Raw genomic sequence first — 26,019 nt, forward strand, 5'->3', positions numbered from 1 at the left:
ATACGTACAAAGCATATGGTGACTAAAAACACGTGGGCTTAAAAAATAATAAAATAAAATAACAAATAAAAGTACATGGGCTTAAGCTGCATTTCAAAACTGGAAATCTTAGCATAGAGTTGAAGGAGACCCTACACACAAAATTCTCAGATGCCTGGCACACCCAAGCACTTTAGAGGATTGTACAGTAGTTGACTTTTCAATTTAAAATACACTTCAGGGGCGCCTGGGTGGCTCAGTCGGTTGAGCGGCCGACTTCAGCTCAGGTCACGATCTCGCGGTCCGTGAGTTCCAGCCCCGCGTCGGGCTCTGAGCTGATGGCTCAGAGCCTGGAGCCTGCTTCCGATTCTGTGTCTCCCTCTCTCTCTGCCCCTCCCCCGTTCATGCTCTGTCTCTCTCTGTCCCAAAAATAAATAAATGTTAAAAAAAATTTTTTTTAATACACTTCAGGGGGAGCCTGGGTGGCTCAGCAGGTTAAGCATCCGACTCTCAATTTCAGCTCAGGTCACGCTCTCATGGTTCGTGAGTTTGAGCCCCGCGTCGGCTCTGTGCTGACTGCATGGAGCCTGCTTGGGATTCTCTTTCTCCCTCTCTCTCTCTCTCTCTCTCCCTCTCTCTCTCTCTCTGCCCCTCCCCCATGCCCTCTCTCTCACTCTCTCTCTCAAAATAAACTTTTAATAAAATAAAATACACTTTAACTTATTCTACAGAACCAAAGAGAATGATTAACACATTACAGGAGGATTTTCTCATTTTTTGATGTTTCCTGTTCAAATATTTGAATGCCCTCCGAGTGCTCAGGTAACCCTTCACCTCCACACCATTCTGTCAACCACCATAGCTCTTACTATTTGGTGACCTACAAAGCTAATTCACAAGGAAGTCTAGGCTCTCCGTGTATACCCGGCTGATGAGGAAGTAATTAGAACATGAAAGAGCAATCTCTCCTGGGTAAGTACTAAATAAACAATTATAGAATACGAATGCCCTACATGAGTGTGGCTTCTACTCATCTGTTTTCAGCAAGGCATTCCCAGGCCTCCCAGAGAAGCCCAGTTAACCACATTACATTACCATTTGACCCTTGGGAACACAGACCTTTGCACCTTGCCTCAGGGCACACCTTTTAGTGGTGAAGTTGTCACCAAAACTCCTATCTCTGGATTCAGTCCCTGGAGTCACTGGGGAGTCCTGGATCTATCTAACATGTGGCAAGTATTCCCAAATCCATTCCTAGACCCTGCCATGGAGGTCTGAGGCAGAAGCCCATGGTGGCAGCCACTTGCACAGATATCATACCATCTTTCTTTCACCCTCATTCTTCTGTGGTGTTCATCTCTCATTCATAAAATCCCCCAAATCACTCTCCGGGGTATCGATAGGTCCTTCTAAAAGCAGAGTGGACAGTGTTTCCAGGAACCCATGCAAAAGCAATGCTTTCACCGTTTGATTTCCTTGCTTATCCCTGAAATCAACAGCTGAGAGTAGTCAAAGGCAAGGCGTGGGAGTGGAGAAGTGAGATCTAAAAAAGATCAAGTTGGAGCCATATACATGGGGAGTTCCAAGCGCTCTGTAAACCTCAAGCCAGTCTTAGGGTTCATCAGACGGCAGATGGCTGTGAATTCAAAGCCTCTGCTATTTTACGAGTATTTGATGAGAATGAATCATGTTCCTGTCACTGCTAGGGCTGGAGCAGAAAAGAGGTCCTTTAGAGATTGAAAGGAGGCCCAAGCAAATGAGCCATTAGTCTAGTTCTTCGGGACAAGAACTTTGAAATCACTTCCCATCAACTGAGCAGGGCAAGTTCACTCCCCTGTCCCCTGTCTTCAGGAGAAATCAAAGTCTGGGAAAAGAAAAAGTGTGTGTCTGAGGGATGTGAGCCGGCTGGGGGATGATGCGCAGAGGGGGAGGGTGGAGGGTGGGTGGAAGTGGCAAGGCAGTAAAGGTAAGGCCAGGAGATGCCGATGAAAGAAAGGGAGAAGACTCCATCTATCACTCGAGTTCTCCTTACTTGGAAAACACAACACACACACACACACACACACACACACACACACACACACACACACTGAATTTAAAGTTACCGAACCTTTTTAAACCACCTCTATCCTTGGGGATTCTCTCTCTGAAGAGAGGAGCCACACACCTCCGGGGTAGGATTCCTCAAGTTCCATGGCGGTCGGAGGGGCCAGAGGGGTCGCAGGGACTCCGGCCGGCTCCGGCTAGAGCGCACTCCGGAATCCGCTCCATTCAGAAGATCCCAGCGCGCACCACCAGCGCTCCGCGTCCGCGATGCGGGGAGAGGTGGCTGGAAACGCGCAACTGGGAGGGTGCCAGCCGGGGTCCGGGCCCACAGCCGGGCTCAGAGCGCGCTCCGACACCGCCCCGGGAGCCCAGCAGGCCTTACCTGGGCTGCGCGGGGCTCCTCGGCCGAGAGAGGGATGACCTGGACGGTTCCGTTGAGAGGCTTCTGCTCGTCGGGCTGCCCCCCGAGCACCGAGAGCTCCAGCTCTTCCCCCGTCGATGGGGATCCGGCCCCTTCCATGGGCAGGCAGAGGACGGCTGACACGCGGGAAGTAGGGCGCACACACGTAGGGGTGCAGAGTCCAGAGCGGCCTCCCGGCGAGCTCACACTCCGCCCCCCGAGGGCGCGGCGGGGCAGACCTCGGGCGGCGGGCGGGGCGGGGCGGCACTGGCGAAGGGGAGGCGCCCCTGGCCCCCTCCGGGGTAGAGCCGCCGCGCCTACGTGGGCTCGCGAGCAGAGCAGAAGAGGGCTGTTTTTCTGGTTTGTTCAGGGCGCTGCCGGCTCTGCCTTTCCCTGTTCACGCAGATCCGAAGCAGAAGCTGAGCCCAGGGCCCGTTGGGTGGCAGCTGCGGCCCGGATGGGTCCGGACCGCCGTGCCACGGAGGAAAGGTAGCATTCCACCTCCAGGAGCTGTCTGCTGCCGGGCTTGCCCCAGCGTTCTCTGCCTAGCGCAAGTTCATTCATCGAATCAACAAGCAACTGGGAAGGCTGTACGCACTCGCGCAGAACGTCTAGTTCGGGGAGCCTGGGATTTTGTTTGCTAAGCAAGGTGTGTGTTGATCATCTCGAGCTTCTGTTCAGAGCGGGCTTGCCCTCAGCACACGTATTAAGACCAGTTTGAGTTGTGGACAGGATGCATGTAAATAAGCTTCACTTCAGAAGAGGTCGACCTGTGTCCAAAAGCCTGCTGACTGTTCAGACACTTCCTCAATATTGGGTCTCTAGTTGTCGGTTGCCTGGTACCAGGTCGTCTGGACTCCATCTGCCTGCTGGAGGGAGTCATGCTGACTGCAGCTGCTCAGCTGCCGGTCTGCACTGACTTCTGCTTTCTTCGCTCTAGCTGGCACATTCTGCAGGAATCAGGCTGCATTCACACAGCTGGGATTTTTCGAAAAAGCTTTTCAACAAAGGGTCAAGGGTTAAGAGAACCAAGAAGGGGTGCTAGGGCACCCAAGGACAAGCGAGAGTAGAAAGCCATCATTACCCACGGGCCTAAAAGGGACTGGAGCCTTGAAGGAGGGCGCTCCCGATGGGCTCTATGGTCACAAAAAAGTTGCAGCCACTTCCAGGACTGTAGCCCAGCAAGGAGGAGACAGACGGGAATAAATACTGTGACCTTTCTCCCTACCTGCCACTCTCCTTGCCGTGACTCCTGCCAGAAACTGGTGACAGAAGTCAGGGGTCAGCCTCCTAAAGCTCAGAGAAGAAAATGAATCTGGGGTGCCAAGAGAAAGGGAGCCTGCACCCTATCTTTTCCTACGGTAACTGACATCTCATCTTCCTTCTCAGACATTCGATAGTCTGGTCTGGTCACATTCCTCTTCCGGGCTGGCCCTCACATATCCCATTCTGTTGCCACCCCTACGTCTTTGTATATGATGTTCCCTTGGCTTGCAGTGTTTTTCCTACCCACTTTCTGCATGGACAGTTCCCATCCATCTCTAAATTCTAGCTAATACATACTTTTAGCACTAAACCTTCCCTGACTTGCGTGCTCCCCCAGAAGTTCTCCACGCTCTTCTCTGTTACCAGTACGTGGTATACCGTGCTGAATGGGGCACAGATTCAGTCCACTTTAATTCAACAAACAGCACTGAGTGCTTGCTATATGTCAGATATTCTTCTGGATGCTTGAGGTATGTCTGAAGAAGTAGCTAAATAAAACAAGATCACTGCCATGGCGATCACTTCTATTTAATGAGGGAAACAAACGTAAACAACATTTCTAGAATATTAGAAATGATGTGTGCTATGGAGAAAAATAAGGCAGATTAAGGGAGCTGGAGGGTCAAGTGGTGAAGGGGAAAGAGGAGGTGCAATTGTAAATAGGGCCATCAACTCAGGCCCCAGCCAGAAGGTGGGATACGTAGGACCTGGGGGTACAGCGTCCAGCATGGTGACTGCAGGGTAGCATGTGTCTTGCGTACATGAAAGTTGCTAAGAGGGGCACCTGGGTGGCTCAGTCGGTTAAGCCTCCGACTTCGGCTCAGGTCATGATCTCAAGGTTGGTGAGTTCCAGCCCCGCATCGGGCTCTGTGCTAACAGCTCAGAGTCTGGAGCCTACTTCAGATTCTGTGTCCCCCCCCCCCCTCTACCCCTCCCCTGCTCATGCTCTCTCTCTGTGTGTGTCTCAAAAATAAATAAATGTTAAACAAAATTTTTTTAATAAATAAGAGAAATAAAAATTAAAAAAAAAAGAAAGTTGCTAAGAGAGTAGATCTTAAAAGTTCTCATCAGGAGACAAAGAACGATAGCTTTGTGTGAGGATGGACATTATAGACTTATTGTGATTGTTTACACAGATATCAAATCATTATGTTGTACACCTGTAACTAAATTAGTCCTTCATTTTTTAGAAAGTGAAACTTGAACAAAGAGTTAAAGGTGGTAAGGACAGTAGCTGTGCTATGCTGAAAGAAGAGGGACATTCAAGACAGGGACCTGAAACTGAAGCCTGTTGGACTTTTCCTGTCTGAGAATCAGTAAAGCGGCCAGAATGGCTAACATGAAGCATGAGTCATTTTTTTCTCTTGTGTACCTCCTCTGTTGTTTAAGCTCCTTGAGGTATCAATGTATCCCCAGTACTTAGCTCTGGATTTAGCACAGTGCCCTCTATAAATGTTGATTAGTTTGATATTCTCAGCAGTGCTGGTTTGCTAAGCTCAGGCTCTGAGACCCCAAATAGGATCAGCAAGACGTCTCAAATCCCAGCTCTCATCCTTACCTGGGGGCCCAGACAACCTTCCCCATGGCCCCGCAGTTTACAGAAGATCAGTTTCACTGGAAGACCCTCTCCCTGGGTCAGACGAGTTGTAGCTGTCTCCCAAGCCCAGTTTCTCCATGAATAGATATTTATAAGCTCCTTTACGCACCAGAGGATCAAAAAGCTACTGTTTACCGTCACGAACACACTCTAAGTCAGATCTCCTAGTGCCTTCTGAGTTCTGCAAAGCAGGGTTTCTGTATTCTCTAATCTAGACTAGGGTGCATTTCTAGAATTCCACTAACCTAACTCTTGCATATAGTTGGCGTCCCTATGGAAATATAAGCTTTGAAGACAAACAGATTTCGCACTCTCACTACTGTGTGTACTTTGGCAAGTTGTTTAATTTGAGCTTCTTTCCTCATTATAAAACGGTTTCTACCGAGTAAAGACGATTAAATGAAGTGATTAGAATAAAGCCTTTATTCCTAGGCCGGACAAATAGCAGGGTCTCAGTAAATATCCCTTACTTTCTGTAATTATCTTTATAATTAATATGCACCCACCTCCAACCCTTAGCAGCCAGGAATAATTCTTGATTCAATATATTTTCTTTTGACATTGATTTGTGTTCCTGTCCTGTCACATTTTCTTTCTTCCTTCCTTTCTTCCTTTTTCCTTTCTTCCTTTCTTATTTTAACATTTATTCATTTTTGAGAGACAGAGAGAGACAGTGTGAGTGAGGGAGGGGCAGAGAGAGAGGGAGACACAGAATCCGAAGCAGGCTCCAGGCTCTGAGCTGTCAGCACAAAGCCTGACGTGGGGCTGGAACTCACGGACTGTGAGATCACGACCTGAGCTGAAGTCGGGTGTTCAACTGACTGAGCCACCCAGGCGCCCGTAGATCAAACAATTCTTGACAGAAGTTAGGTATTTGTGAATGAGAACCCAAATTCTACATGGATTTGTTTTTCCCATTTCTTCAAAATCCCCTTCTATACAGGTAGATTTTTAAAGGGTATTGTTCTTTCGTAAAGTTATGCCAACGTGTTTTTTTCAAGTACACTCTTCTGGAGCGAATAGTTCTTTGTAATATAATTTCAAATTATTAGTCACTCAATTGCTTCAGTTTGTTCAAGGAGTAAAACGTAAATAAATTAAAAACTTAAAACATACTTGTTGCCAAGACTCACTGACCTGTATAACATTTTCAGTTTTGCTTTTCTTATCATACACGTTCTTCTTCCTTCATGTGTCCTTTGAGAGCAAATATTTTCCCAAATGATAGTATGAACTGAAAAATAAAGTCACATCATCCAAGTGAGATCACCAAAGCGCCAAAGCATCTCGTAACCTTCAAACAGGTCGGTGCCACTTGAAGACACAACAATACGTATCCGTATGTTGTCTGGTGACAGACACTACGACTCTGTGAACAGCAGCAAAGGGCTCAGCCACTCAGACTAATCAAGCAGAAAACAACTGAGAAATATTTGGTTTGTGATGCTGCATTTTGCAGATTTCAAGACACCGTGAAGGAGGCCAAGAGTCCCCGATAGTCTGATACACAGAAATGCTCCTGTCTTGATTTCCAGAGGCCATTCCACTCTGCCAACCAAACCAGAATTTGGATTTGCCTCTACCCTTTGGCAAGAGTGAAGTGACATCATCCAGGCATTTGGGCATGAAAGAGCCAAGGGAGTTAAGCTGGTGTGTCTGAACCTTCTCCCTGCCCACCCCTGCACTGCTGAGGAACACGGGACACTCACATTTGTGCAAGCAAGTGCTTAGAGGGGTAGCATGGACATGTGGTTTGAAAAACTCCCTGTGATGAATCTGATAGATCGTGCTGGCCCTCCTCCATCTCCTGAGACCACAAACTGACTCAAGGTAGGTGTATACTGTTGAATAGCAAATCTCCTTAGAACTGACCATAAATACAAAGTACAGGGGCACCTGGGTGGCTCAGTCAGTCAAGCATCCAACTTTTGATTTCGGCTCAGGTCATGACCTCATGGTTTGTGGGTTCAAGCCTCGCATCCGACTCTGCGCTGACAGCACAGAGCCTGCTTGGGATTCTCTCTCACCCGCTCTCTCTGCCCCTCCCCTGCTCACGTGCTCCTTCTCTCTCTCAAAATAAATAAATAAACTTAAAAAAATGTTAAAAAAAAAAATACAATTCACCTTCTGCCTAGGTCATAGCAATCCCAGACAAAATAAACCTAGGTTTTAAGAAGTAGCAGCCTGATTCGTTCTTCTACACAGTGGATTTAGGAACTAAGTCCCACTTTGTGAATTAAGTGGTGCACTCTGAATTGTACTGTGCCCTAGCTTGTTTACTGAATCCTTAGGGACCTATTCAGAAAGGTATCATGGGGCGCTTGGGTGGCTCAGTCGGTTAAGCATCTGACTTCGGCTCAGGTCATGATCTCATGGTTCGTGAGTTCGAGCCCTGGTGACAGCTCAGAGCCTAGAGCCTGCTTCGGATTCTGTGTCTCCCTCTCTCTCTGCCCCTCCCCTGCTTGTGCTCTCTCTATCTCTCAAAACAAAATAAACATGAAAGAAAGAAAGAAAGAAAGAAAGAAAGAAAGAAAGAAAGAAAAGGAAAGAAAAAGAAAGAAAAAGAAAAAAGAAGAATGAAAAAGAATGAAAAAGAAAAAGAAAGAAAAAAGAAAAAGAAAGAAAAAAAGAAAAAGAAAGAAAAAGAAAGAAAGAAAGAAAGAAAGAAAGAAAGAAAGAAAGAAGGTATTATTAAAATGCTGTGTCAGGGCACCTGAGTGGCTTAGTTGGTTGAGTGTCTGACTCTTGATTTCAGTTCAGGTCATGACCTCACAGTCATGGGATCAGCCTTGCGTCAGGCTCTGCACTGTGAAGCCTGCTTAAGATTCTTTCTCTGCCTCTGCCCCTCCCCAACTTGTACTCTTTCTGTCTCTCTCCAAATAAATAAATAAACAATAAAATAAATAAATAAATAAATAAATAAAACATTGTGTCTTTTATCTGAGGAAAATGGTCTTTTAGCAAATCAAAATATGTTCTGTGAACTGGAATATATTCACTATTTCAGGGAAATTAAATCCACATTTCAGGTTTTCTACCTGATCTGGGGGGATGACCCCTTTTGCTCTCTCTCTCTGTCTCTCTCTGTCTCTCTCTCTGTCTCTCTCCAGTAAGATCTCCTGAGGCCCCATGAAAACTATTTTCATTATTCTGGACCCTACTTAACAGTAGTATTGTTATGACTCCTTTGACTGTCCCTGGGGACAACAACTGATACAATTCTCCTTCCTGCTGTTTTCACCTTTCAGTGGTATTGTTCAGTCTGGCCTCTGTTAATGGAAAGCCTATTTCCAAATCAAGTATGAGACCCTCTAAACCAAGATCAACTAAATCAATAACTATGACGTACTGAACGTGTCCTACAGGTTTACAACTATACTAGGTACTGTGAAGCCCTGAAAGTGAAAGTAAGTCCTGGTCATTGGAATTTTATAAAAAAAAAATCAGAAGCCAGATGATGATATTTCTGAAAACTTTAACTTTCAAAACAATCATCTAAAAATTCCCTTATCGTTCAACTGTTGACCAGCATTATCACAAATCCTTAAATCCCATGGATTTATTTTCATTCAAACTACCATGATGCTTCATTCCATGATTTTAGCGAAGATTACTGTCAGCTTTGTTGGTTGGTTAGTTGGTTTCTCTGTATACAATATTACCACGTGTCAGGGCTGAAGAAACTCCATTATGATGTGTTTAGATAAAATTAGATTGGAAAGCAACAATAAAGGTACTTCTTTTGTCAATAACTGAGCTTATGTCTATGTGCATTTATAAAGAAGACATTTTTGTGCATTTAATTTTATTAGAACACTGAAATCAGGCATTTTTAATGGAATTTTTTATTTTAATAAATCAGATTTGCCTAAATCCTTATAAATATCTATACCTTGAATAGAAACATAAATTAAAGAACGAATTCCTGAGCATCTCACCCATTTCTTATCTTATTTTTTAAAATTTGTTTATTTATTTTGAGAGAGAAAGAGAGAGAGCATGCCTGCAAGCCAGCAGGGGAGGGGCAGAGAGAGAGAGAGAGAGAGAGAGAATCCCAAGCAGACTCTGACAGCATGGAGCCTGATGCAGGGCTTGATCCCACGACCATGAAATCATGACCTATAGAAATCTAGAGTCAGAGGCCTCAACTGACTGAGCCACCCAGGTGCCCCTCTTATCACTTTACCTTTCTTCCATTCCTGAATCAATGGCCCTTTGATGCTTAAGAATGAATACAGCCCAGGGGCGCCTGGGTGACTCAGTCAGTTAAGTATCTGACTTTGGCTCAGGTCATGATCTCGTGGCTTCTGAGTTTGAGCCCCACATTGGGCTCTGTGCTGACAGTATGGAGCCTGCTTGGGATTCTCTCTCTCTCTCTCTCTCTCTCTCTCTCTCTCCCCCACCTCCTCTCCCTGCCCCTCCTCATGCTTTCTCTCTGTCTCAAAATAAATTAAAATATTTAAAAATAATGCATACAGCTATGGGGCGTGTCAGCGGCTCAGCCGATTAAGCTCATGTGTCGATCCCCGGTTCTTGAGATCAAGCCCCATGTGCAGCCCTGCATGGAGCCCCATGTCGGGCTTGGAGCCTGCTTAAGATCCCCCCCTCTCTACCCCTCCCCTACTAGCTGTCTCTCTCTCTCTGTCAAATAATAAATAAATACAGCTCTATCCTTGAGGCAATTTTTCATGGAATAAAATACATATTAATTTCTTTGTCTTCAATAAACACCAAGTGTATGCAATCTGAAATTTACAGAAGAAAAAAATTAGGTCTCATTTTATTGATAATTAGTGCATTCTTTTTAAAAGAATCTGTCACAGAAATTATAGTCAAAACCCCAACTTGTACTTTTACGAAAGAGAAGGGACATATTTATGGATCCAGGAAACAAAGTTTGACACTCTTGTGTAAACACCAGGGAAGTCTGGTCTTCCACATCCATGTCCCCAGCTAACGATGCCAGTCAAAATCCATTTTCCATCACTTTTTCTTCGACAAGATAAAGGTCCACCCGAATCTCCCTACATGAGAAGATAATATAAGTACAAAGCGCATATGTCCCATGATCATCGATTTTGTCATTGATACGTCTAATGGGCTGTATTCAAAACTCTCATTTTGGAAAGTTTTCACTTGGCTACTTATTAGTTTGGGGAAGAGTCAGGAAATAACGTGAAGCTGCTAATGTCATTCTGGAATTATTCTCCCTAAAATCAAAACACTGCATTTACTGTAAGAAACTTAAATCTTTAGGCCAAGAATATCTTTAGAATTTTCTTAAGAGCAGGGGTGGGCGCCTCGGTGTCGTGAAATGGAGCCCCGTGTTAAGGTCTGTGCTGGGCGGGGAGTCTGCTTAAGATTCTCTCCCTCTCCCTCTGCCCCTTCCCTGTTCTCTCTCTCTCAAGAAAAACCAAATTAATTAAAAAAATTTTTTTTTTGTAGGGGAAACAATTCTCACATACTCCAAAGAACGAACAAACCTCAATAGTCGTGGAAATAGCTTTAGTAGCAGCAGCAGCAGCAGCAGCCATTGTAGTAACGTAATAATGGCTAACGTTTATTTAGAGTAACGTGCCAAGCACTACATTGGGTCATTTAGCCCTGACAGCAACCTCGTGAGCCATGGCTATCTTGGGAAGTGGACCTCTGCCTCTGGGCCCTGAAAATCCATGGTTAGCTGGTGATTCTGACAATGAAAGACGAAGAGGTCCTGTCTGGTTAGCTAAGCCCCACGACCCGAGGCAAAACCCTAAGGAACACTGGCCCTCAGCCCTCGCAGACAAATCGTCCCCATTTGAGAGTCCCTCCTGATATCTCAACTCCACAAAGCAAAGACCAAAATAATTCAAAGTTTAAACACCATTCCTACAGTATCCATCCTTTAAATTATGACGTCTGGGCTTAATTTGTGTAATCTGGAGGACAGGCAAAGTTGCAACTCAGCCAGAAGCAAAGACCAAAAAGCATTCCAACTTCACCCCTGAATTCCACCCCCTAATTCTAGCCATGATTAGGTAAATTCTGACTAGTAGAGAAAGTGGGCTGTTTATTTTGTCACCATATCAACTCCACTCAGTCTAATTTAACCTATAAGCTCTGGTGGCCTGTGGAATAGGTCATATCAGGAAGCAGCCAAAACACAGCAGCTTTAGCATTAGAGAGAGAAGGGTTCACATTCCAGCTCAGGCGTTTGCTTACCAGCTGTGTGACCTTGGGTAATTTTCTCACCCTCTCTGTGCTCCAGCTTCCTCTACTGTACAATGGGCATGAAAGAATGATTTGAATGGATTTATGTAAAGGATCTAGCACAGTGCTTGCCACAAAAAAAGTAGCTCAGGAGGCAAGTTCATTATTGTAATAAGATGAGTTTTTGTGGCCTGATGGCTAAGGTCGTGGAGAGACGTAGGAACGGCTGCTACCACCCTCTTCATCCTCTGACCCAGCTGTATGCTTTCTGGCAATCGTATAGCTCCACATCTGTGTAGATTGGAATCTGAGACTCAGAGAAACGTCTCTGTGAAGATGAACTCCTACTTTGCCACCTAACCAGAGGCAGACAAATAAATGGCCTCTGTCACCTCTCCTGCCCCTCTTTCCCATCCCCCCGCCTATGCATCAATGGAGCAACTGAATAAAACCCTGGAATGTCAGAAGGTAAGTGGCCCTTAAGGACCCTAAAACACCGCGAGCCATCGAGGGAGCGTGAGGGAGAGAGAGGGAGAACTGCTTTGTTGTTTAGTTTTCGGTTATAAGAAAATAAATCACGGCAGAGTGATAAATCCTAACCTCATTTTCTAAATGTTGCAGGAAAATACACAGGAACTAGAAACCTGAGTTTTCTAGACCTAATCATTTAACCACCTTTCCCTGATCTTAGCCAACGAGATTATAATTAATATCTGAATTAAGGGGGGCGCCTGGGTGGCTCGGTCGGTTAAGCGTCCGACTTCAGCTCAGATCATGATCTCACGGTCTGTGAGTTCGAGCCCCCCATCGGGCTCTGTGCTGACAGCTCAGAGCCTGGAGCCTGTTTCAGATTCTGTGTCTCCCTCTCTCTCTGCCCCTCCCCTGTTCATGCTCTGTCTCTCTCTGTCTCAAAAATAAATAAACGTTAAAAAAAAAAATTAAAAAAAAAAACATATCTGAATTAAGGGACATACCTGCCCTAGTTCTTTCCCCGTGTCACGTAAATGAAACGTGAAAGCATTTGTGGAAAGTGCAACCTCTTAGGCACAAGAAAGGTAACATGGCTTACCCTGCAGGCATCTCTCTTGCCTGACATGACGCCTGCACAGAGCATCCGCGAAGTGATGATCCCATAGGTGGAAACACAGAGCGTTTGGTCAATGAGCTCCACCTCCGCTTGCTGCAAAACAGGGGAGCCTTTATTGTCTGGAAAACACATTGGAAGTGGAAATCATGGTGATGATTATAGTTATTCAGGGTTTTATCAGACCATTTACTCACATTATCTCCTTTTATCCTCACGGCGATTCTTAACATAAATTCTTTTATACTCCCCATTTTTGCTGAGGAAGAAAGAGAGGGACTGGGCCAATGGCACACAACTAGGAGGTAACAGGCCAGGATTCTGACCCAAGGTCTGACTCCATCATCTGCGCCCCTGAACCACGTACTTCCTGCTTTCGGTAGAACTGTTGAGTCACAGCAGTTACCAATACTCGCCGGGCGAGAGGCCCACCCCTTAAGTGGAGCAACATAAACTGTTCTATGGGAGACTCCCGGGAACCATAAATCACATCAGTTTGGCTATAGCCCTTTCACTTCCTTTTTAACCTGTCTAAGATGATTCAGAAAAATAAACATGGGCACACTCACGCTTATAAAGAAAATGTCTCATGATAAGCTGGTTGAATAGACTCTTTCCTCCTGCGATACAGAATGATATGGTTGAGGACCTGAGCACAGTCCTGATAGGTTGTAGGTGTTCGAGCCAGAGTAAGCTGCCCTCCCTCATTAGGACCCTGAGATCCCAGCAGGCTACTGTGACCACATTAACTAAATGAAGGCAGTTGAGCCCTTGAGAAGCTGCCCACAGTGCATCTTTGGAGAGTGTCAAGACAAGGCCAAGGGTAAGATCCAAGATTTGGAAATGGCTGCCTAGGAATCAGATGCGTGGGAGATAAGGGAAAGCATTAGCACTAACCTCTGGGGAGGTGCTCACAAAGCTGTGGCTTCTTCCCCTCACTACATATTCAGAATCAACCATGAAGCCTAGACCATGAAAAGCCTTGGCCAGAACAGATGCAGGGACTTTCCTACCAGCCTGACCTTTGTGCATAATGATAAAGATGCCTGCTCCAGTGAAGGAATTGCAAAGAGGCAGACCCTCTGGGTGGACCGATTCTAGGCTGATGTAACCCTCGGGACCGAATGTGCCTTCTGGGGAGCTGAAGGCAGGCTGGTTTTCAGCCCTGACTCTCATCTACCTGGAAGGCTTACCTTTGTGAAGGACATATTTGCATAGTCCTCAAGATACTCCTCCGTGAGTTGACACAATAGGATGGAGGTGTGGGTGTGGGTGTCCTTCTCTTCTTTAAGAAAAGGAATCACTTCTTTGGATGAAAGGGAACCTCAAAGTAAAGAGGAGTTGCTCTTCTGTAGTGGAAAACCTAACAAACCCCTCAAAGTTTGAAAAGGGCCCATATTATCGATCCAATCTTGCCTTGTTCATAGACCGCCCCCCTCATGAGGTGGGTCTTGCTTCTTTTGGGGATAAGGGAAGAACATCACCAAACAGGAATAGTAACACCTTCCTCCATTCTACTTCTCAGAATCATCAGAAGGCTCAAGTGAGACCATATACAAAAACCCTCTCTGTGGAGCGCCTGGGTGGCTCAGTCAGTTAAGCTCAGGTCGTGATCTCATGGTTCATGGGTTCGAGCCTCGCATCGAGCTCTGCACTCATGGCGAGGAGCCTGATTGGGGTTCTGTCTCTCCTCTCTGTCCCTCACCTGCTTGTGTTCTCTTTCTCTCTCTCTCTCAAAATAAATAAATAAACTTTATTTTAAAAAAAAACAAACCTCTCTGTGAACCCCATAGCACTACATCAGCAAAAGTTAGTATTATCTGGAAGGGGAGGGTATGACCATTCATTCATACACACACCTGCTTCGTGCCTTCGGCCCCAGCCAGTTACCCAGCACTTCTCCCCACCGCGCACTTTCTGGCCAGCAGGAGGAATGCATATTGGCTGAATGAGCTGTTTCAGGGTCTCAGGCCAGGCCGTACTGAGCTGTAGCAGGGCAATATCATAGTCGAAGGTCTGACTATTATAGTACTCATGGACCACGATTCTCTTCACCGGGGAGACAAACTTGGCATTCCCCTGCACATACATCCCAAGGTGAGCAGTCCATGGCGTGGGGTCTGACAGCCTGGTGGGAAAGGAATGGAGCACGAAGTCAGTGGCTTGAAGAGCCATACATGGTTTGGATAGAAGCCATCTGCAGACAGATGAGGGCTGAGGAAAGGAGGCCTGCCTTTGAGTTCCTACTGTAGTCCCTGGCCCTGTCCACTGACATGGTGAAAAGCACAACTTTTCTCAGCCTCCCTGGTCTCCTAGTAAAACAAGAGATGAAGATGTCACAGGGGTGGTGCATGGTCTCTATATTGCAGACAATCCCCTCACTCATCCTAAGAAATTGCTGGAAATTCTGTTGTTGCCCCTGATATCTCATGAACCGCACACAGGTCAAGAATGTGAGTGATTGGAATGAATTTGTGACATTCTCCCTCTTCATGCTGACAAAGGCATTTGATGGGGACGGACAAGGCCAGTCAGACAGCCGTCTGGGGATCTTTTTGCCAAATTCAAATGATATGAATTCCAAAATAGTTTAGAAATCAAAGTGCTATAAGCAGGAATTTAATGAAATTCCTTCTTGTCATCTGCCAGAAGCCTTAAAGGTCACTGCTATAACTGCTCAAGCATGACGATTCCCAAGGGGCCCCACTCTTTGTCAGCCCTTCCAGAATTCGAATTCTGAACAAATTCACCTGCACTTACCTTTAAAAACCTTCATGGCTGGTATGAGGGAGACAAGAGACAGGAGGGTTATTGTGTAGGACGACTTTCACTATCACTAATGGAATCACTGCTGTCTCTTGGCTCAAGGGAATCTTTTTCTGCATGGGGGCCATTGTATATGCTGACTACAGTACATATTAATATACTCTTGTCATCTACTGTATTTAATGTAACTGGCAATAAGGCAGCAGAGGAAAGGGTCTATATCTGCAGGCAGCCTGGCCTAGAATGAAGCAAAGCATTCTCAAGCTTCCTCTTGTATGGAAAAGCAAAGGACTGTCCATAGGTGCTTTGAAGTGACAAAAAAATACACCAGTGCCAGTTGTGGGCACCGTCCAACGTTCTGAAAAATCACTGATTTCTACCAAACACCTCAGCCTGAGATGGAGCATCTGAGCCTGGGAGATGATTACCCACAATCCCACAGAGAAAGAGGGAGGCAGAGAGAAAAAAAACCATTGGCTCAGTTGTGATCATGTGATGTTTGGCATCACGTACTACTCACTACTCATATTGCGAGACATTGCTCATTTATCAAGTTACAATTTATTAGAGGGCCACCTGGGTGGCTCAGTTGGTTAAGTGCCCGACTTCATCTCAGGTCATGATCTCGAGGTTCATGAGTTTCAGCCCTGCATTGGGCTGTCAGGGCAGAGCCCGCTTGGGATTCTCTGCCCCCTTCTCTCTCTGCCCCACCCCTGCTCATGCACAAGTTCTCAAGCTCGTGCTCTCTCTCTCTCTCTCTCTCTCTCAAAAATCAATAAACATTACGGGAACCCGGGTGACTCAGTCGGTTAAGCATCCAACTTCAGCTCGGCTCATGAGCTCATGGTTTGTCAGTTCAACCCCGCATCGGGCTCTGTGCTCAGAGCCTGGAGCCTGCTTCAGATTCTGTGTCTCCCTCTCTCTGCCTCTTCACTACTCATGCTCTGTCTCTCTTTCTCAAATATAAATAAACATTAAAAATTTTTTCTAAAAACAAATAAACATTAAAAAAATTTTAATGGTAAATCAAAAAAAAAATTCTTAGAAATGTTTTCTTGTCTTGCAGAACACTTGCAGAGCAAGTTACCCGCCATCCAAGGTTTTACTGTATTTGGTCTTCATCTCATTTTGGCACAGAACTAAAAACCCTTGGAGTTTCCTAAGTGACTAGAGTCACAAAGCTGTCTTTTGTTACGCTGTTACGTTAATGAGTGACTTTTGGACCCCACCTTAAGGCTGGGGGCTGGTTGCCAGGAGAACCAACACTGTGATTGAAGGTTGGAGCTTTCAGTCCCACTTGCTGACCTCTGAGGAGGGGAGAGGAGCTGGAGGTTGAATCCATCACCAATGGCCAACGATTTAGTCAATCGTGCCTTTGTAATGAAGCCTCTATAAACACCCAAAAGGGCAAGGTTCAGAGAGCTTCCGGGTTGGTGAACACGTGGAGATTCAGGGAGAGCGGTGCACCTGGAGGGGGCGTGAAAGCTCCTTGCCCTTTCCTAAACCTTGCCCTGTGCCTCTCTTCCAATCTGCTTGTTCCTGAATTATACCCTTTTACAATAAACCAGTGATCTAGAAAGTAAAATGTTCCTCTGAGTTCTATGAACTGCTCTAGCAAATCAATCAAACCGAGGAACGGATGGTTGGAGTCACCAATCTATAGCCAGTGGGCCAGAAGGATTGGTGACAACCTGGACTTACCACTGGCTGAAGTAGGGAAGGAAGGACAGTCTTCCAGGTCCTACCAGGTTTAATCTGACCCTATCTAACACGTAGATAGGGTCAAACTTGAGTCAAATTGTAAGACAGTCAACTGGTGTCAGAGAATTGCTTGGTGGTGTGGGAACCCTCCTGCCAACCACCACATTGGAAATTGAGTGCAGAATCTTTACTGTTCCACTCTAAATACAAGTCCGGTGCCCATTCCCCACTCCTACACACACACACACACACACACACACACACACACCATTTGAACTGATGGAATGTCTCCAAGGGCAGCTTCCTTCCACAACTTGAGGGCAGATGCGTGGTCTGTGATGAGAGAGGGTGCCATCATAGAGTAAGAATTGAGATACCCTACCTGTTTCCATGGAAACAATGGGCCGCAGAAAGAAGCCACTCCCTGGAGATGACCGAGGCTCCGCAGTAGGCAGATCCCACAAAGTGGAGGCTGACCTGCCAAGGCCAACCCCCTTCCTGGGTGTCGGTTCCCCCAATGATGCGGTGGTGGGTGGAGAGACTCCTGCTGCAGCCTTTAGGAAAGAAGGCTCACGTGATTTTAAAGCAGACTTGGAAGAAATACTGGAAACTAATCCAGGTTTCGAGCTACATTGGGAACTGACATACCAGGCAAGCAACTTGAAACCTCTTGTTTATCTAGAGAAAAGGCACCAATAAACCACTCGCTCCGAAAACAGGCCAGGACCGAGAGTCTCCATATAATAAAGCGCATGACAGGAGGAGGGGACTTGTTAGCAACAGATGCCCTGATATGAACAGTAGCCTTTTATTAGAGAGGAAAAGATTAGTTTGAAAAGCAATAGAATTTGAGAGCGTCTTTGGAGTGGTGCTGATTTGAGAGGAAGCATTTGAGAGAGAATTTCTAAGTCCAAGACAAATGAAAATGTACTAAGAAAAACTAGTTATCAGAGCAATTATTTTCCAGTGTAAATAGTATTGATAACAATGCATAGTTAACAAGTTGCCACCTGGACAATTAGAGACCACATAATAACATGTGGCAGATTACAGTTCTCAGGTGTTAGTTAAAGAAAGAAGCAGCCCTTGGCATTGATCATAACATAAGGCCTAAATAACAGTCATCTGCTGTGTTCCCATATCTATATCTTTTCTGATGGATTTTTTTTTTTTTATTTACGAACTTCTCCCTTAATTAGAATTATTAGAATCTGAAAGTTCTCATTACGAACATCAGGTGCTTTAATGCTTGTTATCAAAAAAGCAGATAGAATCCATTCTAGAACTTTTTTTAGCTTATTTATTTATTTATTTATTTAGAGAGTATGTGAGACAGCATTTGCGAGTGGGGCAGGGACAGTGGGGGGGAGAGAGAGAGAGAGAGAGAGAGAGAATCCCAAGCAGGCTATGTGCTGTCTGAGCAGAGCCTGATGTGGGGCTCGATCCCACAAACCGTGAGATCATGACCTGAGCCAAAATCAAGAGTCTGAGGCTTCGCCGACTAAGCCACCTAGGCACCCCCAGAATTTTTAATTTTGAGAAACCACTTCAGATGCAGTTCACCAATATTTACTATTCTTCCCTGAACCCAGGGCAACTTTTGCCAGGGCGATTTACACTAAGAAGGGAATGCAAATGAAAAACTGGTGAACTGAGGAAGGAATACAGGGAGTCAGAAGGAACATATTTCTACTCACTGCAGCCTTGTTCATCGCTTCCGTCTGGGCAGTCCACAGTCCCATCACATTGTGCGTTTTGTTTCCTAAAGCAAATATCATTGCCACACTTAAAAGTTCTGTTGTTACATGGAATGCCTAAAAAATGAACAGAAGAGGGAAGAAGTTTTTCCTGCTCAGAAACAGACTTGATTGAATGACACTCAACTCCATCCTGCAAGAGTGGTGTAGACATAGCATCGGTATTTGCTGCTCCGGGAAACCTGGCTGAGGGTGATGCAGCAACCCTAACAGTGACCAGTCCCCTCACCTCAGTAGAGGAAGGCAGGTGCACCTGTTGAGAAGCAATCAGATGGTCTCTCCTTTCTTCCACTAGAGGTGAGATGAAAAGAAGTTCGCTATATCGGTAGCCTTAGGCCACGGCCTCTTTGCTAGTAATTATTTTGTCTTGGGGCTCTTGAGTGGCTCAATCGGTTGATCATCTGACATCGGCTCAGGTCATGATCACATGTTTCATGGGTTCAAGTCCTGCGTCGGGCTCTGTGCTGACAGCTCAGAGCCCGGAGCCTGCTTCAGATTCTGTGTCTCCCTCTCACACTCTGCCCCTCCCCCGCTTGCACTCTGTCTCTCTCAAACATAAATATTAAGAAAAAAAAAGTTACTTTGTCTTGTACTCCAAGAAAAGTTGGAACAAAAATCAATACCATATTCAATCCTTTTATACCAGTAGGGGGGAAAATGGGCGGGTTCTATGAATCACAGCACATTTATTCACATCCCCCGTGGTATGTGTTTCTGTAGGGGCTAGAATAGGACATGTCCTATCATGGTATCTGGCAAGTCCCACCATATCACATCCTCAGGATCTGTTAGTCTCGAACAGCATTAAAAGCAAGTAAGTAGGGGCGCCTGGGTGGCGCAGTCGGTTAAGCGTCCGACTTCAGCCAGGTCACGATCTTGCGGTCCGTGAGTTCGAGCCCCGCGTCGGGCTCTGGGCTGATGGCTCAGAGCCTGGAGCCTGCTTCCGATTCTGTGTCTCCCTCTCTCTCTGCCCCTCCCCCGTTCATGCTCTGTCTCTCTCTGTCCCAAAAATAAATAAACGTTGAAAAAAAAAGTTTTAAAAAAAAAAAAAAAGCAAGTAAGCAATAAAAATCTTCCAGTATTCACATGGACACATACACACACAATACACATACTCCACCCAAGTTAGAGTGACCAACTGTCCCCTCTTTCCTGGGGCCAAGAGGATTCCTCGGGAACAGGGAAAGTCCTGGGAAAACCGGGGCAAGTCAATTGCCCAACCCCGCAGAGGTATTTCGGTTCTGACTTAGAAGAATGTACAGGAAACACATCAGAGTGCAGAGGACGCTCCCTCACTTTGAGTGCAGTTCTGCTCATCCTGGCCATCCTCACAGTCCCTGAAGCCGTCACAGACCAGAGGGCCATGCTGCCTGAGGGAGCTGGTGTTGCAAGCAGGTTTAAGAGTCACTGGAATGAGAACAGACAGAAAGCTCATGAGCCTGAAACATCAGCCGGCCTCTGAGACCCAGCAGCGTCCCTCCAACGCGGCAGATGGTTAAGATGACTTACATAAAAAGTGTGTCTTCGTCAAACTGACACCTGCATGAGAAAAGCAGAGGTTGAAACTTTGCTGTAATTCCCAGTGCTTTGAGATTGTCAAATCGGATTTTTGCTTTTGCATAAATCTATTAAACTCTGGCAATTTGTTTACCTAATTACAATTAAATGCATCGTGAGATTTTCCTTGAAGGAAAACAAAAAGTCATAAGCTGTTATCTAAATGGAATTTCTCTACCTTTCTAAACAAAATGGGAGAGTCCTTAGATTGAGGGTTTTTGTTGTGTTCATCTCTGCACCTCAAGTCCCTGAGTACAAAGTAGGTGCTCATTAAAGGTTTGCTACCTAGATTAACAAATGTGAAATCTTGAAAGACTGTGTGTAAGGAAAACTCTTGTTAAAATCATTTTGCCCTGGGGCACCTGGGTGGCTCAGTCAGTTGAGCATCTGACTTTTGATTTCCATCGTTGATTTCGGCTCAGGTCATGACTCTGGGGAGTCATGAGCGTCGAGCCTGCTTAAGATTCTCTCTCTCTCTCTCTCTCTCTCTCTCTCTCTCTGTCTCTAACCCTCCCCTGCTCATGCTTTCTCTCGCTGTCGCTAAAATTAAAAACAAAAAAACTGATTTTGCCCCAAGGAATCCATTTCCTGAATTAGGAAACAGCATTGTAAATTTACCACAATTGTTTTTTGGAATATTTTCATGAACTGCCTTTGGACAAGTGACAGGCACAGTTATATTAGCAAGCACTCTCTGAAGGTATGATTCCTTAGACATTTCTGGTTTTGTGAAAAGTGATCATTTTTGTTATCTGCTCCTGTTTCTCCAGCGGCATCTCTTGTTGGGGGCCGAGGGTAGCAAAGGTTGGATATTGCTACCCTGAAATAGCTTACTGAGCTTCCGGGAGTACCTAGCTGACTCCTAGAGAATGGTTTCCAAAATGGCACAATGGTAAATAATCATTGCGATGATTATGATAATCACATGTGATAAATGATTACCAGAAACAGTCCTTCTTATAAAGTAACAATAATCACTTTTGTTTGGAGCATCATAGCAGAAATGATAATAGTGTAAAAAATACCAGCAACCTCAGTCACTGTATAATGGCCAGTATTTATTTTCTTAAACAACAGAAAATGCAGTAGATTGAAAAGGTCAATGAGCCATAAGTTAAGAGATTTTTATTCTGTTTTGCCAAAAACAAAATAAAGGTGTGGAACCATAGGTTATTTTTCATGATTAGAATTGTTTTCAGTTAGTTATGTTATATTAACTATAACATTTCTCCAAGAATATGAAAGAAATTAAATAGCTTCACACATTGTATTTGAAGAAATTAAATAGCATCACAATTGGAATTAAACTCCAGATCTTTAGGAGAAAGTGTTGCCAATCGTGTCATATGGTCCAGTGAACTATCCTCCCCATATTATTCCCTGAAACCGGAGGTAGACTCAAGAATGACGTGCAAATAGTAATGAAAAACCAGAAGGAGAATCTCTATCCAAAATAAGAATATCCAATACCCCACCCTTTAGTCATTGCAGATGCAATGTTGATGCAAACTACACTGGTAATTATAGAAATAATAATAATTCTTTCATTCACAATGACTATGTTCCATAAATGAACATGCTCAAGGAGTTTACTCTCTGCAGATTCTGAGCTTCTCTCTAGATAAAAGATCTATTCTTTAAAATAGGATAGTTAGTTTAAGATTGTGGTTGGTTGCATTATTAGCCACAAATTCTCACTCCCTGTGGTAGTATTATACACTCCCAATCCTTGCCATGCCCCCAGAGTGTGCAGTATAAACTTCCCTAACCCTTGACTATGGCCTTAGCTATATGACTCACTTTGACTAATGGAATATAACGTAAGTGATGGTGTGCCAATTCCAAGCCCAGAACCTAGGAAGAACCACGCATTTTTGCACGCCCTTCCTTTACCTCTACCCTGCCATGGCTAGCCCAACAGTTCAACGAGGAAAAGAGCATAAGGAGTAGACCTGACCCCAACCTGGAAAGAACCATGTTTATGGGGATCTGCTGCTTAAAGCAGAGCCACCCAGCTGAGCCCAGGCTAGATGTGTCATATCTTAAACAACCCTTGGATGCATGGCCCAGAATAAATGATTGTTGTAAGCCACTGAGTTTTGGGGTCACTTGTTATGCAGCAATAGATAACAGCTACAAAGACCCATATATATGCTAGTAGATACCATGGCCCAAAAAAGTTATTTCTTCATAAGAAAGCCATAGTAAATTTTGAATACCCACCACAGAAAAGCTCATCACTTTCATCAAAGCAGTCATTTACTCCATCACATCGCTGGGTCTGAGGGACACACAAACCAGAGGAGCATCTAAAAGATCCAACAGGACAGGCTAGAGATGATAAAACACAGAAAATCTGGTGTGAGTCCCTAAAAGTCATCAGACCACACTAAAAAAGAACGACGACGTGTTAGGTGATCAAGGAATTGGCAATATAGTGATAGTAATTACACAATTGCTCCATCAGATCAAGCTATAGGTGGTAACTGAAAGACGAAAAAGGTGAATTTAGGAGAGCAAAGAAAGTAAACTAACCCACCAGAAGCTCTGAGTCGGCATTGCATCCAGGTCACGTGTCCAATCAAACTTCTACTACCTCTTTCATTGACTCAGCAAACTGGCTTTGTCATTGACTTGGAGAAAGCGAAAGCTGGAAGATACTTTAGAGAGTCCAGCATGCTTGATGCACAGTCTTTAGACTCCCCAGGGAATTATAAATGGCTTTCTGGTGCCTCTGAGTCCCATACGATCAGATGCATTACTCTGAGGAGTCTGCTTTTAATTCCATTATCAAGCGACTTCTGTCCTCAAATATATTAGTAACCACTGATCTTAGACACATGGACCTACAGAGATTAGCGACTGTCCTTAAAACTCTGGACTCCTGCCTTCTACCTCCCACTCCACTTCAACCAGGCTACTCATCAAAGATCCATTCCCTGCCTGATAAATCCTGGGCTTATAGCTAAATATATTAGGAACAATAAATCCTTCTTCATTGCTATGGTCTGAATGTTTGTGGTCCCCACAAATTCATATGTTGATAACCCAGTGTCCATTGTGATGATATTAGGAAGTAGGGCCTTAGGGAAGCGATTAAGTGATGAAGGCAGAGGCTTCATGAATAAGATGAATGCCTTTATAAAAGAGGCCCCACAGAGCTCCCACACTGCTTCCGTACATGAGGATACAAGTCTGTGACCCAAAGACAGCCTTCACCTGACCATGCTGGCATCTTGATCTCAGATTTCCAGCCTCCAGAACTGTAAGAAATAAGTTTCTGTTTTTTACAAGCTATCCAGTCTGTGGTAGAATAGCTCAAATTGACGAAGACACTCCCCTTGGGCAAAAGAATGGGGAAAAATGCATGGGCAGGTAGACCACTATCTCACTGGCACAAGATGGAGAGTTTCTAGAAAATATTCATGGTTTGGGGCACCTGGGTGGTTCAGTAGGTTAAGCGTCTGACTTTAGTTCAGGTCATGATCTCGAGGTCCGTGAGTTTGAGCCCTGCGTCAGGCTCTGTGCTGACAGTTCAGAGCCTGGAGCCTGCTTCAGATTCTGTGTCTCCTCTCTCTCTGTCCCTCTCCCACTCATGTTCTGTCTCTCAAAAATAAATAAATGTTTTTACAAAAAACTACAAAACATATATATTCATAGTTTGAAGAAACAATTAAAAGTAAGATGGCTCATGGGGCACCTGGGTAGCTCAATGGGTTAAGCGCCCAACTTCAGCTCAGGTCATGATCTCGCAGTTCACAAGTTCGAGCCTTGCATGTTGACAGCTCATAGCCTGGAGCCTGCTTCAGATTCTGTGTCTCCCTCTTTCTCTGCCTCTCCCCTGCTCATGCTCTCTCTCTCTCTCTCTCAAAAATAAATAAACATTGAAAATTAAAATAGATAAAATGGCTCACTATTCACCTAAATTCTTGCTGAAAATTGTAATATTCTGATATTCAGAAATGTAATACTTCAGATCCAGAAGCAGGTATATTGGCAAAGAAGAAAGGTTCTAAATGAGCTTTCTGTCAGTCTTATCCTCATGGCCTCCTAAATGGTTAGCCCTTACTTGCCCCCTTTTAAAATGGGTGGAGAATTTCCTGAGTCAATATCTACTCTCTCCAGCTCTAAAGACTTCCCTCAAACACTGTTTTTCCTACTGACCACTTCCTGGTTACTGTTCCAGTGGTTTTCAGTGTGAAGGGCAACATTTTGAGGGCTGATCAGCTGTCCATATGGGTCATGGGCCAAAGTGAGTCACAACAGTTGCCCTGTGATCCACCAAATGTTTAAAAACATCATATTTACAAAGATTTATGAATAGCAAAAATAATAAATCAAGAAATGGATTTGTTCCCATTTGAAAAAAGGAGGGGGGGTGCTCCTGGGTGGCTCATTCGGTTGAGTTTCTGGCTCTTGATTTTGGCTCAGGTCATGATCTTACAGTTCATGAATTCGAGCCCCACATGGGTCTCTTTGTTGACGACGCAGAGCCTGCTTGGAATTCTCTCTCTCCTTTCTATCTGCCCCTCCCCTGCTTGTGTGCGCATGTGCTCTCTCTCTCTCTCTCTCTCAAAATAAATAAACATTAAAAAAAAAGAGATGAGCTTGTCTCATGTTTCAGAAATTATGTAAGAAACTATTTTTCAATTGTAACAAATAATTCTATTATTTCTTCTATAATTTAAACTGTAGCAATAATAAATACAGAATTTATTATAACAGAATTATATAACACATATTTATATTTATTTATGTATTATTATAAAATATAATAGTAAATAGCAGAAATAAATCCATTTTTCAAGTTTGTTTATTGATTGATTTGATAGATTGATTTTGAGAGAAAGAGAGAGTGAGTGGGAGAGGGGCAGAGAGAGAATCCCAAGCAGGCTCCACACTGTCAGTGCAGAACCTGACGTGGGGCTCGGCCCCACGACCCATTAGATCATGACCTGAGCTGAAGTCAGACATTTACCCACCCAAGCGCCCCATAAATAAATCAGTTTTTATTCCATAATTTCTCAAGTTTTAGAGTTATAAAGTATTAGCCTCTGTTTAACCATGTACTAAGATTTTCTAAAGAGCCAATCCCAGGCTTACGTTGACTAATGTTGTAACTGCCATATTCCACCAACAGTGGCTTGTCGGAAAGCCTTGAACTGCAGTGCAGCTGAATGTGAGCTAGCGAGCTGGGCACTCGGAAAATCGTCTGGTGATCCATGTAGGAGCCACAGTACCTGAGGAGACAAGAGTCAGGGAAGAGGGTCTGCCAGCTGCATTCCCACTGACCGCGAACTCACTAATACTTTGGTACTTGGGGCTTTGTAGGCAGAGATGCTTATGGCAGAGCTAACAGTAGTTGTCCATTCTATCTAAGTCTCTGTGATCGGGTAACTTCTGCCCCCTCGATTTTCTACTCTGCTAAATACAGCTGTGGTACTATTGACTGCTACCTGTTGTTTTGCTCACAAACACTTATAAACAGAAGAAGTATGGGTCTTCTCTTTTTTCTGCATAAATAACCACGTAACAGTAAGAAGTGCCTGCTTTTGCCCACAAACCTACCTATAGAGCAGAGTGGAATCCATGAGCTGAGGCTGAAAATATGCAAAGAATCCCAGAAACACTTAAAGTAAAGCACATGCAATATTTTTTCCAACTAAAGTGAAAACTG

The 26,019-nt window shown here is 44.7% G+C and overlaps 2 protein-coding genes across 3 annotated transcripts in view; both read right to left on the bottom strand.

Moving 5' to 3' along the window:
- Window positions 1-2,638, bottom strand: part of CC2H3orf52 (chromosome C2 C3orf52 homolog) — a 33,213-nt gene extending 30,575 nt beyond the window's left edge. For both annotated transcript variants that reach the window (XM_047876378.1, XM_047876377.1), the window contains exon 1: window positions 2,408-2,638. In XM_047876378.1, coding sequence (XP_047732334.1) covers window positions 2,408-2,545 — 138 coding nt within the window. In that variant the 5' untranslated portion in view covers window positions 2,546-2,638. The remainder of the gene's footprint in view (window positions 1-2,407) is intronic.
- A 7,503-nt stretch (window positions 2,639-10,141) lies between these two features.
- The window catches only part of TMPRSS7 (transmembrane serine protease 7), a 35,577-nt gene continuing 19,699 nt past the window's right edge, over window positions 10,142-26,019 (bottom strand). Inside the window, exons 9-16 of the mRNA XM_047875448.1 lie at window positions 25,446-25,582; window positions 22,566-22,673; window positions 20,082-20,192; window positions 18,726-18,842; window positions 17,411-17,582; window positions 14,421-14,689; window positions 12,547-12,683; window positions 10,142-10,312 (exon numbers count right to left, since the gene is read on the bottom strand). Coding sequence (XP_047731404.1) covers window positions 10,142-10,312; window positions 12,547-12,683; window positions 14,421-14,689; window positions 17,411-17,582; window positions 18,726-18,842; window positions 20,082-20,192; window positions 22,566-22,673; window positions 25,446-25,582 — 1,222 coding nt within the window. The remainder of the gene's footprint in view (window positions 10,313-12,546; window positions 12,684-14,420; window positions 14,690-17,410; window positions 17,583-18,725; window positions 18,843-20,081; window positions 20,193-22,565; window positions 22,674-25,445; window positions 25,583-26,019) is intronic.

Source organism: Prionailurus viverrinus, chromosome C2 (genome assembly GCF_022837055.1).
Source record: "Prionailurus viverrinus isolate Anna chromosome C2, UM_Priviv_1.0, whole genome shotgun sequence".
Taxonomy (NCBI): Eukaryota; Metazoa; Chordata; class Mammalia; order Carnivora; family Felidae; genus Prionailurus; species Prionailurus viverrinus.